This window comes from Balaenoptera musculus, chromosome 13, assembly GCF_009873245.2.
Source record: "Balaenoptera musculus isolate JJ_BM4_2016_0621 chromosome 13, mBalMus1.pri.v3, whole genome shotgun sequence".
NCBI classification, from domain to species: Eukaryota; Metazoa; Chordata; class Mammalia; order Artiodactyla; family Balaenopteridae; genus Balaenoptera; species Balaenoptera musculus.
In genome coordinates this window covers 51,944,918-51,961,790 of record NC_045797.1, presented here as the reverse complement: position 1 = coordinate 51,961,790, position 16,873 = coordinate 51,944,918, and the positions used below count along the sequence as shown (strand labels likewise).

At 50.4% G+C, this 16,873-nt stretch overlaps 2 protein-coding genes across 2 annotated transcripts in view; one reads left to right on the top strand and one right to left on the bottom strand.

The window, feature by feature from the left end:
• EPAS1 (endothelial PAS domain protein 1) overlaps positions 1-8,341 on the top strand; it is a 56,688-nt gene extending 48,347 nt beyond the window's left edge. Inside the window, 7 exon segments of the mRNA XM_036872950.1 lie at positions 394-504; positions 1,958-2,089; positions 2,091-2,443; positions 3,400-3,526; positions 3,712-3,827; positions 4,071-4,250; positions 6,047-8,341. Of these exon segments, the coding sequence (XP_036728845.1) occupies positions 394-504; positions 1,958-2,089; positions 2,091-2,443; positions 3,400-3,526; positions 3,712-3,744 (756 nt within the window). The 3' untranslated portion in view covers positions 3,745-3,827; positions 4,071-4,250; positions 6,047-8,341.
• Positions 8,342-9,042: 701 nt separating this feature from the next.
• Positions 9,043-16,873, bottom strand: part of ATP6V1E2 (ATPase H+ transporting V1 subunit E2) — a 140,749-nt gene continuing 132,918 nt past the window's right edge. Inside the window, exon 3 of the transcript XR_005022330.1 lies at positions 9,043-9,150. The gene's annotated coding sequence lies outside the window, so the exon portion shown is untranslated. The remainder of the gene's footprint in view (positions 9,151-16,873) is intronic.

Below are 16,873 nucleotides of genomic sequence, written 5' to 3'. Positions count from 1 at the left end.
GAGCTGTGTGCTTGCTGTCAGTACCCATCCCACCCCCATCTATGTGATAAGGTCCTTGAAGACAGGGCCGAGTGGCACACAGCTGTGAGCCCCGAGCTCAGTCCCCATGCGGGCAGTAACCATCTGCTGGGGGCACAGAGCCACACAGTTCGCAGAGCCCGGCCAGCCATGCCTCTCTCCTGTTTGCTGTTCAAGACAGCCTCATTTTATGACGAGGAGGCTGAACTCAGAGAGGTTCACACAGCTCGTAGGGAGTGGCTTCTTTACAAATTCTTATTCCGTGGAATAGAGTTGAATCTGTGGGTCCAGAAATGTATTTCTCCTTCCACCTTGGACTTCTGGAGAAACCAGTGCCGTAGCCTTGACTTGGTTGCCTTCCTTCCTGGCCCCCAGCCCAGCAGCCCTGGAGACTATTACACATCTCTGGATGATGATCTGAAGATTGAAGCAATCGAAAAGCTCTTTGCCATGGATACAGAGGCGAAAGACCCATGCAGCACCCAGGTAGGTGGCCGTGGGGAAGATTGGAGTGGTGGGCCAGGCCTACCAGCTGCTGGTGGTGAAGGCTGAAGTCTCTTTTTGCAGCCTCAGCCCTTTGTTGCAAAGACTAGTGGGAATGCTTAGCCAAGGCCACAGTCCCTTAACTGAGTGAGGGTGCAGGGAAACAGAGCCTGTGGTCATCTGCTTCTCCCACTTCTGCCCTCTGCTTTACCCATGTCAAATCCAGCTCTTCTACTTTTAACTCTCGATATATTTTTATGTCCTACTAACTTGGATATTAATGCTCATGAAAACGAAAACTACAACTGAACCTTTCTTTAAGGTTTATGCTGCATTTAAAAAGCATACCCAGATGTATACGACTTTTATAAGCATAGGGAACAATTATTCCCTTTACAAGCATTTCCATTTTAGGATTCTTTGAAATAACTTATTTTAAATGCATTTTAAAATGACATCTGACAAATTTTTGTTTACACGTAACTTTTCAGAAACATATTGCATAAGGCCAAACGTCTTGTAAAACCTGTGTAAACAAACAGGCTAGGGTGTGGGTGGATGGGTATGTGGGTCACAAAACCCAAAGGAAAATCATTCATCCCCATTTGTCTTAGTCTGGGTTATTCATCCAGATTTCTGCCTTGCCTCGTCAGTTTGTACCTTCGTTCTGCAAACCTTTCCCTATTTCTAGCCTGCACGTTCTTCTCTGAACTCCTGTAAGATTTATTACTTAGTAGCTGGTTATCACCGCCTGCTTCTGCCCTTTAACCATTTCAGGTGGTTGTAATCAGTTGCATCCTCCCAGTGAGGGCTGAAACATTTGTTTTTCTGCATCTGCTTGTGAGAATTCCCTACGGTGCCCATCATGGTAGTGGGAACCTGAGGGTCCATGTCTGAGTCCTTGTTGATCAGAATGAAGGTCCCACGGGTAGCACTGGGCCATGGTTACCCTATGAGCAGTCCACCGATACACCCTGGGCACGTGAGGTGATGAAGACAAAGCTGCCCTTGGCCCCCTGGGAGCCATCGTGCTCACCGGAGTGGGCAGGGATGGCTTCGTGGAAGAGGTGGTTGCCTGCCCAGCGTGTGGGAGTGAAGGCGGGGTTCGGACTGGGAGACAGGAGAGCATTTCGGGCTGGATGGGGGTGGTGACACCAGGGGGTGCGTGGAAGGATGCCTGAGTGGAGACTCATATGACTGGGGATTTGTGGCACAGGCTGACCAAGGGAGAAAATGCACGGGAAGCTGTCGGCGCCTGCCGGGAGACCTTGCACACTCAGCGGACACATCTGAGTTTTCTTCTCCTGGGCCCTGAAGGCCTTAGCACTGTCAGGCCGTGCGGGAGGAATGCCTCTGGCAGGGGTGGGGTGGTGAGGACGAGGGGCTAAGATGGAACAGTATCCCTGAGGCAGCGCCAGCTGCTGAGCTGCTTGGCCCGTGGTCTGTGTCTCCTCAGACGGACTTCAATGAGCTGGACCTGGAGACCCTGGCGCCCTACATCCCCATGGACGGGGAGGACTTCCAGCTCAGTCCCATCTGCCCTGAGGAGAGCCTCGTGCCGGAGACGCCCCAGTCCACCCCCCAGCACTCTTCACAGTACCATGTCGAACATCTTCCAGCCACTGGCCCCGATGGTCTCTCACAGCCCCTTCCTCCTGGACAAGTATCAGCTGGAAAGCAAGAAGACAGAGCCCGAGCAGCGGCCTGTGTCCTTCATCTTCTTTGACGGCGGGAGCAAGGTGTCCCTGCCACAGTGCTGTGGCCAGACCTGCACCCCTCTCTCCTCCATGGGGGGCAGATCCAACACACAGTGGCCCCCCTGATCCGCCATTACACTGGGGCCCACGAAGTGGCCCGGTGAAGATCAGCACGTGGAGTCCTTAGGGGCCTCGCCCTTGGGGCCCCCCATCACTGCACCCCATCTCTCCATGTTCAAGAAGAGGTAAGTGGCAGAGACACTTGGCTGCTTCAGCAAAGGCTGTGCTGTACAGGGAGGGGACAGACAGGTGCCCCGAAAGGCCCCCCCGCCCCATCACCAATTCCCACTCCACAGGGCTCTGATACTCCACTCAGCCCTTCTCAGAACTTTGAGAGCTTGGGCTTTAGGGGACTCGCCCCTAGGTATGTGAGGCCTCGAGTGGGACACGTTTTTATCAGGGCTGGAGGACACCACGAGGGGCCTGCGGCCAGGGAGAGAAGGAGCTTGTCCAGGGCCCTGAGCACCAGTGGCTCTCCGGACCACCCCTCAGAGCGCCTCGTTTTATCAGAGCTCGTGAGCTGAGCCGCACAATACCCATACGCACACCACAGAGGGATGGTTCCTTGGCTCGGCCGTGGAAGCCTGGTTGAGAAAAGCGAAAAGATGCCTGTGCCTTCCCCCTGCCGTCGGCTGCCCGGGGTCCAGCACACCCTCCCCATCCTGCCTTCCCCCAGCTGCTTCCAGTCTCCCCCCGCCACAAGTCCCTTCCACCCACTGGGAGCTCACCTCAAGCTCCCAGGGCCCATGGATTAGGCTTCCTCGGGGCCCTTGCCTTCTACAGAGGCCCCCTGCCTGGTTCTCGGTGGGGAGCAGTCCGGGCAGGGCAGGGGCGACGGGGCAGCAGCAGCCCTCCCAAAGAACTGCTGTCACGGAGCTGGGCGGGCCGCAAGCCAGGCCAGGAGGCTGCCCGGGTAACGGCAGGCACACGTGGAGGGAGGTGCAGGTGCCCTGAACCCTCAGCATCTCACCAGGTAGAGGGCACTGAGGAAGGAAGGAGAGCCCGGGCCTCAGGCCCACCGCCCCTCCTCCAGGACTCTGCCCTTGGGGGTCTCAGAGCCGCCACAGCCATGAGTGTCCGTTCTGGGAGGGCCCTGGGTGTGTGGGGCTCCAGACTCCCTCACATCTCCTGGGCTTGGCAGGTCTGCAAAGGGCTTCGGGCCTCAGGGCCCAGACGTGATGAGCCCGGCCATGGTCGCCCTCTCCAACAAGCTGAAGCTGAAGCGACAGCTGGAGTACGAGGAGCAAGCCTTCCAAGACATGAGTGGGGTGAGCGCCGCCCCTGGGGAGGCCGGGTGGGGGCTGGGGCGAGCACAGAGATCCAGGCTGGCGCGGAGGGCTCAGAGGGCCTTCCCGGGCGGCCTGTCAGAGTGAGCGCTGCCCGCCCACCCTGACGCAGTTTGAGGACCTGGGTCTCCGGCCTCTCCCCTTAACCTCTGCACTTCCACACCCAGGGGGACCGCCAGGCAGCAGCGCTTCACAGTTGATGTGGAAAAGGATGAAGAGTCTCAGGGGCAGTGGGAGCTGCCCTCTGCTGCCGGACAAGCTGCCGAGCGCAACGTCCCCAGTGGTGAGCACAGGCCTGGGCCTCCTGGGGCGCTGGGGACTCGGGGCCCACCCTGGCTCCTCACTCCCTCCCACACCTGCCCCTTCGAGCCTTGCTAGGACAGGAGCGTGTCTCCGCCCCACCTTCCCCCTTCCCACTCTGGCCCGGGTGACGCCGTCACAGATCCCTGGGCTCCTTGTGTGAAGGAAGAGGGACGTTGGGGGGCGTCTTGGTCTCTCCCCTCACTGTCTGACGTTGGCCTTTCAGATGAGTTCATCCGAAATCCCATGAGGGGCGGGAGGAGCCAGCCCCTGAGACACTTAACTAACACCGCCACAGCTGCCATCTGCCGTGAGCCCCGGGGAGCCCGCCAAGAGTGGGTTCCTCCCGCACTGTTACACCCCCCAGTATCAGGACTACAGCCTACCAGCGGCTCACAGGTGTCAGGTGGGTGTGCTCAGGAATGGGGGCACTGTGCCAGGGGCCTGCTGTGTTTGGGAGGGTGTGGGCCAGGGGACGGACAAGGCAGCGGGTCTCAGCTCAGCACGAGGATGAACTTGCTCATGCATGAAAGGCAGCTGCCTTGAGAAGGGCGAGCCCTCTTTCCCCCAAGTACTGCAGCAGGGGCTGGAAGGCCACGTGTCCACAGGGCTCGAGAAGGAACCCTCCACTAACCAGGTGACAGCCGGGGCTTTTCCACCTTAAGAGCCCCCGAGCCTATGCCTGCCTTATGCTCAGTTCTTCACATTACCGCCTACCGGGGGCAGCACTCTGAGCTCAGGCAGGAGCTGAGCTGAGGACGTGCTGCTGGAGGGGGGCCAGGCTGGTTTGGGAAGAGTCACCCTACTGGACCTTGCTTTCTGGGAGGACTGGCCACCTTAGTCTGTTACCATCTTGTGAAATGTAGATGTTGTCACGGAAAGGTTGCTATTTAAACATGAACATAAACTTGTAGTTTGGGTGAAACATGCTGGACTCCTGCCCTAAAAAAGAGTAATTTCCTCAGCAATATGGTTTGGGGCAAACTGCTGCTTCCGAGTCCAGGCTTTAGAGTCACAAGACGGTCCTGGGCTAAAAATTCTGCTCGTACCAGCTGGAGGATGGAGCAGGCCACACATTTAAACAAGAGGCTTGCATGCAAGTGTAGAGTTCGTGGATATGTTTGCATTAAGTGGGAGCCAGCATTATTATCCCTGCTGCTGTGCACCCAGGAGTTTCCTTGAGTGGAAACTCATCCTTTTCAGGGGGAGAATAGTATTCTTTTTTAAACTCAGGTCGTTTCTTAGGGTGAGTAAAAGAAGGGGGGACTAGAAAGGGCCGGTGAGCAAGTATCCGTTGCTACTGTGGTGCTGCAGAGAGGCGTGAGACCCGCCCCGTCCACGAGGGAGCGAGGTTGAGTGGGGGAGGCAGGCAGGGGGGCTGGGAGGGGTGCCGGGGATGAGGTGCTGCAGATAAGCCAGGGGAAGGGAGAGCAGGCACCTCGCGTTACTGGGGCCGAGGAAGGGCTTGTGGGGCCGCCTCCAGGAACCTGGGCCTGCTGTTCTCGGAAAGTGGGGTTTTGGGTGCTGGGAGTCTCCCCTTCTCAGCAGGAGAGAAAGAGGGGCTGCCAAGGGTGGGGATCCTGAAACTGGAAGTCAGGCCCTTGAAGGACCCGTGTGTGTGTGTGCGCACACATGTATATATGCATGTGTGTACATTTTGTGTACGTGTGTGTGGTATGAGTGCATGTAAATGTGTGTGTGCAAGTGCGTGCAGGCACCAGCTGGTTCAGAGCTCCCTCTCTCCATTCGGCCTTTCTTCCGGCTGCCAGTGCACAGTGGGCATGGGTCAGTTGGCAACCCCGAGCCTGGCCCAGGCTCTGGCTTACGCCTCTACCTCCCAGGCCAGGAAGCCTTCGTGGGCGCTCCTTCCATCCAACCTCCCTGTCCCCTGAACATTCCCTGCTGTCTGCACTGTGCACTCTCCCCCCGCCGGGGTCTCAGCCCCTCTCACCTGATGGGATGGAGACGACATGCTTTCTGCTGGGTCCCTGCTCTCTGCATGGGCTGGGTCACTAGGGAAACACAACATTGAAGAAAGTGAAATGAGGGCTGCCCCACCTCTGCCCCCGAGTCACGAAAACTGGAAATGCCCCTTGCTCTCCGAACACGTCTCATCCATGTTGGCCTCTTATGGAATATGCCACCCTTTTCCAAATGTTTGATTTAGGGTTTTGAAAATAAGGGCACTAACTCTTCTTTCAGGCATGACAAGCCGGCTGCTCGGACCCTCGTTTGAGCCCTACCTGCTGCCGGAATTGACCAGATATGACTGTGAGGTGAACGTTCCTGTCCCAGGAAGCTCCACGCTCCTCCAAGGAGGGGACCTCCTCAGAGCCCTGGACCAGGCCACCTGAGCCAGGGCCACCCACTGACAGGCACCCCTTCCCATGCCGTCCCACCAGCTTCACGGTCTCCGTCTGTTTTTTTGCAACTAGATATTTCTAACAAACACCAACACACTTTTTACAAGATATACTTACCTGGCAAACTTGCCCAGGTCACCAAGTAGTGGCCTTTTTCTGAAGATGCTCACTTTATTATTCATATTTTTGAAATACAATTGTTTTACCTGCTATGTTTTGCTCTGTCAATGGAAATGTTCTTAAATTTTATAAGATTGTTCTTTCCCCAACTTCAGTTACTTCTAATTTATACTATTCACGGGTCTCTCTGTCTCACACACACACACACACACACACAAACAATATTCATACTAACAAGTTTGGTGTATGTTTGTTTGTTCTCCTTTAGGGAAAGCTTTGGCTTCATTTAACTAAAAGGATTTTGTTGTTGTTGCCAAAGAGAAACAAAATAATTTTGCTTTCTAAGCTTGATTTGTGGCCTCTATCTCTCAGCCCTCCTCCTTTCTTTTGTAAAACTAATCACTGTATTGTAAATTTCAGTCGTCTTTTTTTTTTTTTTTTTTTTTTTAAAGCCAACTCTTTGCTCTAATTTTGATACAACTTTTTGGGGAAAAAAAAAAAAAAAAAAGAAATGTGAAGGGTGAACGCCATTGTATGTGGTTATCTGTGAAAGTTGCACAGTATGGCTTTTCCTAAACTGGTGTTTTTCCCCTGCATTTGGTGGAGTTTTTTAAATTATTATTCAAAAACATAACTGAGTTTTTTAAAAAGAAAATTTATATCTGGGTTAAGTGTTTATCATATATATGGGTACTTTATAATATCTAAAAACTTAGAAACGGAAATGGAATCCTGCTCACAAAATCACTTTAAGATCTTTTTTAAGCTGTTAATCTTCTTTTTCCTGGTGTTGCTGACACTGCAGAATTGTACAGAACTCCACGGGCCTGTACTAACCCTGCTCAAGGTCTCCCTCTCTGTTGCCTTTTTGCTTTCGGGACATGCCGTAGGCGTGACACACAGTCCAGAGAGTGGAATCATTATGTGGGAGCATTGCAAGCTGTCTTCTCCTCATTTTCTGTATGTATTATGTATGTATGTATTATTATTATTACTGCCAAGAGGGTCTGACGGCACGTCAGGGGTGGGGGGCAGGGACAAATCTAAGGGAGGGGAAGCGCTTTAAACTCTTCTTCAGGTTTCATTGCCAGCCCTTCAAGTGCACTGAGCTACGTGACTCTAATGGTCTTTCATGGGGCACATTTGGATATTTCCAGAACTACCATGAGATGGTTTAGATGGGAATTCATGAAAGAAAGTGAAGATTTGGAAATGGTAGAGGGACCCAGTCCGCATCCTCCCAGCTCACCACCTTGGAGCCCATGGAGCTGGACTGAGGGAATGCACAAAGGGGGCTCCTGGTCCTGACCAGCCGCTTCCTCATGCCCCTTCCTCAGCCACGCCATCAGATCGCCCTACACGGCCGCGGTGCAGCAGGCAGACCTCCGGGGACAGCCCCTGGCCCTGCTTGAGGTCTGTCTGTCCCCAGAAGTGACGTGTATAGGCAGGAAGCACTGAAAACCGTGTTCTCAGAGCGTCTTGTAACTCACCAGGTAAGAGGGACGATGCCATTTGTGTTCGAAATAGCAATCACGTGAAACTGTTCCGTCATGGGTACAATGAAGAAGTTTCTAGAAACACACAAAGCAAAACACTGCAAGCCAAGAATTTGGTAAGGCTGGATGGACTTACTGCCCAAAACAAAATAAAATTTAAATTTCAAAAGAAAAATTACCTAGTCACTGTGTTGCCAAAAATGATACTTTAGCACCACAGCCCTGCCTCACGTACGGCAGGCGGCAGAACTTGAAGGGTTACTGACATGTAAGCGCTGGTGTTTGTTTGATTTTCTCTGTGTGTTTGCCTCAGCATGAAGGGCATTTTACCCTTGCAGTTTTACTAAAACACTCTGAAAAATATTCCAAACTTCATATTAACTTTATCAACATAATGATTTCGTGAACATTATTATAAATGTCAAATTCCTACTGACAACATTATTACTATACGGGAGCTTAACTTTATAAGGAAATGTATTTTGACACTGCTATCTTATTAAAGTATTCTGATCCTACCACTGCTGGTGGCTCTTGTTTCCTGTGGGTTTATCACGGGCTACACTGATGTAAAGTGAGGTATTTATTAAACAGTTTACAGAAAACGAACATGGGCACTGATCTTTGTGAGACGACTGAGGCCAGCTGATAGGAATCTGGATGAAGGAAGAAAAAGCTAATGTTAAAACTCGGCAACTAAGACCAGGAAGCCATGCTGCATAGTCCATATTTCTGCGGGCCCCTTTTTCTATGTTCTGTGAGGGACCCGAGAAAAGAAGTCAGGGTTCCTGTCTTCCGAAAATTATAGGAAGCAGTCTGAAAAGTGTGCTGCCTACGTGTATTCACACGCCGCACTTTGGGATGAAGGCTCTCAGGGGAAAGGAGCAGCCTGGGCTCTGGGGCTCAGAGGGGACCTCAGTTTGGAGGTGGCAGGGCTCACGCGGGCCCTCCCAGCTAGAATGTGCATGGGAAGGGCCAAGATAACCTCAGACGGAGACGGAGCTCGGCAATAGCCCCAATTGGACATGGGCGTGATGGGTTCCCTAATTCAAATTTTACTTTTCCAAGTCATGGCCTGCTTGGAAAGTGGCGCCAGCTCCATGGTGGGATGGGGGGAGGGACGCAGCAGTGGCCTCTGCTCAAAATGGTCAGTCCTAGAATCAGCGTTCCCAAGTCATACACTTAGTTCCCCTAAGAGTTCAGTCCACATGGTGTGGTTTCACACTTACCTTGTTAGCTCACTCGATCCTCGGGCTGAGCAATCCATGAGCACCCATTTCACAGATAAAACTGAGGGTCATGTTAAGTGGCTTAGGCAAGTCACACCCTGCTAACAGAAGAAAGAAATGTAAGCATACTGTTGGCTGTGCTTTCTCCTATCACACCGACCGTGCCTGCTGGGAGGTATAGTTCATGGCAGGGCTCTGTTTTCGTTTCCAAATAGACCATTCCTGTTGTTATTACTTTAACCTGTAGACCTTCTTCTGGTTCTGTGCTTACTCTTCTCTTCCCAACTGCCTGGATCTTCAGATTGGATTTTCTGGGCTCTGCCCGCCATCTTGGACTTCCTGAAAACATCATATTTTTTTTCTGAAGCTCTTCCATGAATGACATATTTTAGCTCGTCCTTCAGGAGCAGAGTTGCCTCAAAGCATTGGCAAGCTCAGGACTCAGACCCGGGTGGGTGCTATCCTGACCCCCCAATAATTTAAGTGGGCCGTGGGTCTATGAGGTGTCCTTAGGCGAGGCCATTGAACAACCACCTGAAGGCTGTGATTGTGTCCTCCAGCCCTTGGGGGTGCAGGGCAGCTCCAAGCTCCTCTTGCTTCCAAGTGCAGCAAGCTGGGGTGGGGGGGAACACACTGAGGCCGTTGTCCCTGATGGATTAGAGGAACTCAGCCCCTCCAAAGCACTCAAGCACAAGACATGGGCCCCACCCAAGTCATCCTGCTTCCTTTATGTTTTGTCTCTAGCAATCGAGTGAAGACTCTGATTTAAAAGCTCCTGATTTCATATTTCACTTTCCAAAATGCAGGTGGCCACTCTGCCGTACGTACACCTGGAACTAACAACAGTGTAAATCAACTATACTTCAATTAAAAAAATAATTTTTTTTAAAAATGCAGGTGGCTTAGGAGTAGGTATGTGCCTGCATGGCCAGGTGTGCAGGGGCAGCGGCCTGTGTAGAATTAGCAATAGATCAGCCATTGGGGTTCCTCCTGACTCTGGATATGTTCTCCTCCAGGCGGGCAAACCTCGGTGGGACGTGGCACCTTCCCAGAGCTTGCTTTGCTTGGCAGCCTCCAGATGAGAAGTCTGTCTTTTGGGGGGGTGGGGACACTCAGATCCAGAGCTGAGAAAGGAGACAGCCCCACCTGGTGGAGAAGGGCCAGCCCTGGCTCCCTCTGATACACGTAGGGCAAGATTTACCCGCTCCTGGAGCATGGGCTTTGATGAACATTTCAAATTGGGCAGGGGGGTGAACTGTGGGTTTGCCTGGAGATACAATGCAGAACCATTTCCTTCATAACATACAAGATTCAACCACCTACAGCCCTGCTCTCCTGGCCCCTGCGCATCCTCTGCTTTATGTGAAAAAACTTTTATCGGGAGGCCTGCATAAGAGTGACCAGGTTAGCTGGGCTCTTCCTCTCTCGAGTCAGGAGTGTCCCCAGTAAGACAGTACTGGATGTATTTTCCCAGATGGACTCAAGATGCTGAAAAGGACCTGGAAATGACGTAGCCCAACCCCGTCATTTATTTTTTCAACCTCTTAATTCTAGAGATGAGAATACTGAGGCCCAGGGAGGCAAAGTGGCAGGGCTGGGAGCAGAACCCAGGCCGGCATCACGGGGACTGAGGCTGAACTCACCATAAGTGAAAGGGGCCACGTCCTTGGCCCATGACATCAGGTCTTGATTTCTCAGCCAGTGCACAGGCCCTTCCCACACACGGCCCTTCCCACCACCACCTCACAGGCCTGGGCCTTGTCTCTTCCCTCAGGGCACTTTCAGTTCTTCTAAAATGATCATGATCATAGCGTCACCCCATTTCTTCAAAATATTCCTTTGAATTCAGTGGCCCCCATGGGAACTGCTTGGCCTCTCTGTGACCTCGGTGAAAACTAAACTTCACTTCACTTCTAGACTGACTCTTCCTTGGCCTCCCAGGCCCCAGGAGAAAAGGGTTTTGAAGTACTTCTCAAATAAAAACCACCCTGGATAACTCAGACGCCCGTACAAGCTGGTGTACAGTGTTGGAGGCCCACAGCCCACATTTTCCCAGGCAGTCCCAGTCACAGATATCGTGTTTCAGTGTCACCCAGGTGCGCTTGTACTTGGGCCAAGGACCCCATCTTGGGTTCAGAAAGCGTGAACCTTATAGATACAAATGAGCCCTCAGTTGCTTTAGGGTGGACCCCAGGTCCTGGGGACGTTCAGAGGAGGCTAGGACAGATCAACCTGGGCCTCAGGGGTGGAAAATCCTCCCAACCAGCCCTGGGATGGAAGAGGATGCAGAGGGAGGTGGGGTGGGGGAGGGTTATTCTAGGAGATGTGGATGGACGAGGGGGACAAAGGCATGAGGCCAGAATGAGCAGCACGTGCAGAAAACCCTGGGGATCAGGCGGGGTCAGGAGCTGGGATGGAAGGAGAGGGCGGTGGGGCGGCCTGGCCACTCACAGCACAGGCCTGGAGTCAGACAGACCAGGGTTCAAATCCTGGCTCTGCTGCTTCTAGCTGTGTAACCTTGGGGAAACCCCTTCATGTCTGCTAGCCCGTGTCTGCTTTCCTGTGAAAGGACCATGATAATCGTCCCTACCTCATAGGGTCAAGGCTGGAGATATTAATTTGGGGATTGACAGTAGGTAAACTGTACTTAAATCCCTGAGATTGGATGAACTATACCTAGGAGGTAAGAGCACAGACAAACAGTAGAGCCCTAAGATAGAGCCCTGGGTCATGGCAGCGCTGGTAGAAGTCAGAGAGAGGAGGAGCCGGCAAAGAGGCTGGTGGGAACAGCAACACGTAGGAAAAAGAACCAGGATTTCAGTATCCCAGAAGCCAAGAGAAGAGGGTGTCTTAAGAAATAGGAATAGTTAACTGGATCACATACTAGACTGAAAGGCCAGGTAAAGTGAGGAGGAAATAATGGCTCTGGGGTTTGGCAACATGGAGATCATCATTGACCTTGACTAGAGAGGTTTTGGTGGAGAGCTAAGGACGGAGGTTTGATGGGAGTGGATTGAGGCATGAGCAGGCTGGGGTGAGGGCACAGAGACCACAGCAATACACAACTTCTTCAAGAAGTTTCCCTGTGAAAAGAATGAAATGATGCCATTTGCAGCAACGTGGAGGGACCTAGAGATTATCATACTAAGTGAAGTAAGTCAGACAGAGAAAGACAAATATTATATGATATCACTTATATGTGGAATTTAAAAAATATATAAATGAACTTATTTATGAAATAGATTCACAGATACAGAAAGCAAATTTATGGTTACCAAAGGGGAAAGGAGGGGAAGAAAAAATTAAGAGTATGGGATTAACAGATACACACTACTATACATAAAATAGATAAGCAACAAGGATCTACTGTCTAGCACAGGAAACTATATTCAATATCCTATGATAAACCATAATGGAAAAGAATATGAAAAAGAATGTATATATTTGTATAACTGTATCACTTCGCTGTACAGCAGAAATTAACACAATATTGTAAATCAACTATACTTCAATAAAATAAATTAAAAAAAAAAAGTTTCCCCATGAAGGGAAGCAGGGAAATGGAGTAGAGCTGGAGGAAGGGGTCAGGGGAAGTTTTTTTAAAAATCATTTAATGAACTTTTATTTTAGAATAATTATAGATTTACAGAAAAGTTGCAAAAATATTAGAGTTCCTGCACTGAGCTCCCTCTATTGCTAACTTAACTATGGCACGTATGCCACAACTAAGGAACCAATATTGGTATGCTTTTATTATCTAGAGTCTGTACTTTATTCAGACTTCTTTAGTTTTTACCTAACATCTTTTTGTCTGTTCCAGGATCCTATCCAAGAGACCACATTACATCTAATTGTCATGTCTCCTTAGGCTTCCCTAAACGGTGACAGTTTTCATGGTCCATCATAATAGTTATTCACACCTTCTGTGTTGTTGATGACCTTGACAGTTTTGAGGACTGCTGGTCAGATATTCTTTTTTTTTTTTTTAATTAATTTATTTATTTTTTAAATTTATTTATGGCTGTGTTGGGTCTTCGTTTCTGCGCGAGGGCTTTCTCTAGTTGTGGCGAGCGGGGGCCACTCTTCATCGCGGTGCGCGGGCCTCTCACTATTGCAGCCTCTCCTGTTGCGGAGCACAGGCTCCAGACGCGCAGGCTCAGTAATTGTGGCTCACGGGCCCAGCCGCTCCGCGGCATGTGGGATCCTCCCAGACCAGGGCTCGAACCCGTGTGCCCTGCACTGGCAGGCAGACTCTCAACCACTGCGCCACCAGGGAAGCCCCAGATATTCTTACAGAACAGCATCCTTCAATTTGGATTTCTCTGATGGTTTTCTTGTGGTTAGACAGAGGTTATGGGTTTGGGGGAGGAAGACCAGAGGTAAAGTTCCCCTGTCATCACCACATATCAAGGGTGCATACTATCAATGTGACTTATCACTGTTGATGTTAATCTTTATCACTTGGCTGAGGGAGTGTTTGTCAGGTTTTTCCACTGTAAAGTTACTGATTTTTTAGGGGAAATTTTTTTTTGAAGCTGAGATATATTAGGGAATGTTTCTACTGTGATGGCAGAGAGGAATGTTTCTAAGAGAATGACTATTATGATGGACCATGAAAACGAAATTGTGTGAGAATGAAAGAAAAAATATGAAGAGGTTGATGGCCAATGAAAAAAAAGGTAGGTTCAGTGAATTAGAGGTCTTAATGAGGTCAAAGAGGGGTCAGAGTGAGGTGTAGAAAGAGGGAACCATGCAGATAGTCATTGTCAGAGGAGGGGAAACTTAAAATTGAGGTGTCATTTATACTTACATATGACCCAGCAATACTACTTCTAGGTAAAGAAGTGAAATTTTTTAATTCACACAAAATCTGCCCACCGATATTTATAGCAGCATAATTTGTAATCACCAAGAACTGGAAACAAACTGAATGTCCTTCAACAGAGGTATGGATTTAAAAAAAAACAACAACAAAAAAACCCCTGTATTTCATTGATATGATGGAATACCACTCAGCAATGAACGTTAACAAATTTGATTCAAGCGGCAACATGGATGAATTGCAAAGGTATTGTGTTGAGTGAAAGAAGCCAGTATCAAAAGGTTCATTCTATGTAATTCCATTTATATGACATTCTGGAAAAGGCAAAAAATATAGGAACAGAGAACAGATCATTTCTTGCCAGGGCCTAGGGGTGGGAGAAGTTTGAATATAAAGGGAGAACAGAGGGAATCTTTGGAATATCGGAATTGTTCTATATCCTGTCTGTAGTGGTGGTTATGAGAATTCATACATGGGCAAAAATCACAGAACTGTACATCAGAAAAAGAATCTTACTGTACGTAAATTTCTTTTTTTAAAATAAAAGCAAAATTTGAGATTTCAGAGGCAGCTAAAATAACCCTGAGGAGAAAGTCTGAGGAAGTAGGGTAGGCAGGACGCTGCCAGGGCTACGAGGTGGATGTTACGCTGACACGGAGCATAAAGGTGAGGGAGAGACATCAGCTGAGAACTGAAATCACCGAAAGCCGAGGCTGAGAGCCGTGAGGCGAAGCAAGAGTCCAGTGCCATGAGCGGGAGGGAAAAGGGAGGAGAAGGGGTTTGGAAGCAGCATGGCGAAGCTAGGAGGAGCCCTCTGCCTCCAGGCCCTGCCTGACACCTGCCTGTAGGAGAGAGAATCCGGCCCCTTCCTGAGGGCTGGTGGGGCAGGGGCCCTCAGCCGAGAGCCAGGCTCCAGTTAAAGAGGAAAGTGATGACATGTTCAGAGAAGACAGGGGACCTAGGAGGTGGCTGATGTGGGACCGAGCTCCAGAGAGGGCATGGCAGGATCTCAGGGTGGGGAGGGATGGGAGATGGAGAGAACGATGGATGAGCAGAAATGTCTGGGGACAAGGGCCTGGTGGTAACACGTGGCCTGGAGGCCTTAGTCTGCCACAGGTGACTGAAGGGAAGGGAGTGGGAGAGATGGTGTATCCTCCTGAGGGCCTCTTAGGGGTTCAAGCCAGCAGGCTGGGGTCTGACCCCTCCCGTAGCCTCAGGAGCAGAGCAGGGAGGCACACAGCTTCTCCGCCATGTCTGCGGAGGTGGCTAGGCTCTCCTCATCTCCCGCAGCACCCAGGGACCATCATACGGATGCACTCATTCAACGTAAGGTGGGCTTGTTGCTTTCTAAGGCAGGTGTGAGGGTGCAGGGGGCGGCCCCCTCCCTTTCTGCCTGTGGGGACCTTGGTTTTAACCCCTGTGGGTGGGCCCAGCACTTGCAGGAACAAAGGAAGACAGTGCGGTTGGAGGACCCAGTGGCCTGAAACAAAGTGATGTTTTCTCGTCCTCATTAGCCTGGTGGAGGCGAGGGCAGCTGAGCATGAACATTGACATCGTTTGGGGGCCTTGCTTAAAGGCCAAGGCAGGACTCCAACTAAAGATTCAAATCTGGACGAGAGAGCTGACTCAGACTGGGGCAGGTTGGCTGGGACGGGTGTGGGAAATCCAGGGCTTGTGCATCTGCTCCTGCTGCAGCTTAAAACGTGGAGTGGCAGCTGTGCTGACCAGGGTGGCCTCTGCCGAGGGGTGGGGGGGGTGGTATATGCCACCACCCCACTCACCGAGGACCCATGGGTTAGGCACCAACCTTGCTGAGCTGATAGTTCTACAATAGCGTGAGGAGGCAGCAACCGCAATATATTCTGTGCCTCTCTGAGCACCATACTCTAATAGAGATATAGATCAACAGGAATTTGTTCAAAGAAGGACAACTAAAATGGTGATGGGACTTGCAGCATAGCACAACAATAGACTGGAGAGGTTGGGACAGATTATCCTAGAGATCTGGGGGAGCTCAAAAGACCACCTTCAAATATCTGCAGATGAGTTTTTCTGGGTGGCCCCATAGGACAGAACTAGGCCTGTAGGTTCAGAAAAACAGTCCAGCTCAATGCAAGTATACTCAAGAGTAAACCTCACTCCTCTCCTGATGTGTCAGTGTTTGCTTGCTCAGTATAACAGGAAATAACATCTTTACTCCGATCACCCAAGAAAGCTATTTAGAGGATAATGCCAGGGAAGGCTATCTGGCAAAGATAAAGAAAAATCATAATATCACATCTTTGTTCAGGTCTTTGTGTAAATAAAGGCTGGCCATCAGACATAGATGGCCCCATGGAACCCAAGATGGGCAGAGGGAAACTGGCGCTGCCCCTTAAGTGTTATCTCCTGTCTGGGCAGAAGAAAGTGCAAATTATGTTGAATTTAAATGTTTAAAATATTTTTCTTCATATGGATTTATAATGCATGGTCTCTAAGAATTACTGCTTCTCTTTGGGAGATATTGGGGAGTCACATCTGAAGTCACTGAGTAAAGCAAAAACCACCTGAGTCAAAATTACCCTCGAGAACCCCTATGGAAGGTGCGACTGTGCTGGAAACCAGCGCTCCACCTCTGAGCCCGGCACAGCCAGTTTCTCCTCCAGGGTCAGTCAGAACAAGTGTGGTTTCTCCAGATGAGCACCAGATGAAATAGTTGGCTTCCATCTTGGGACCATGTTGTAAAGAAAAGGCACTTCTTTGAATGAAACTCACACCTTGAGAGGGGTGTGGTTACGTACTCCTTGAGGAAACATCCAATCCACAACTCCTTCCTCACCCTATCCCAGGGATGCGTGATCATTTCTTGGAATGGGCAATGGGCATAGTTACCCACCTTCAGGGGCAGATTCAGATTTTGAGGGGGCCTCTTAATTGTAGGTACCCTTGACATGGCATGATAAAAATGACACTTTACCTCTGTGGTTCTTCCTCTCAAAAACCTATAACACCAATCTAAC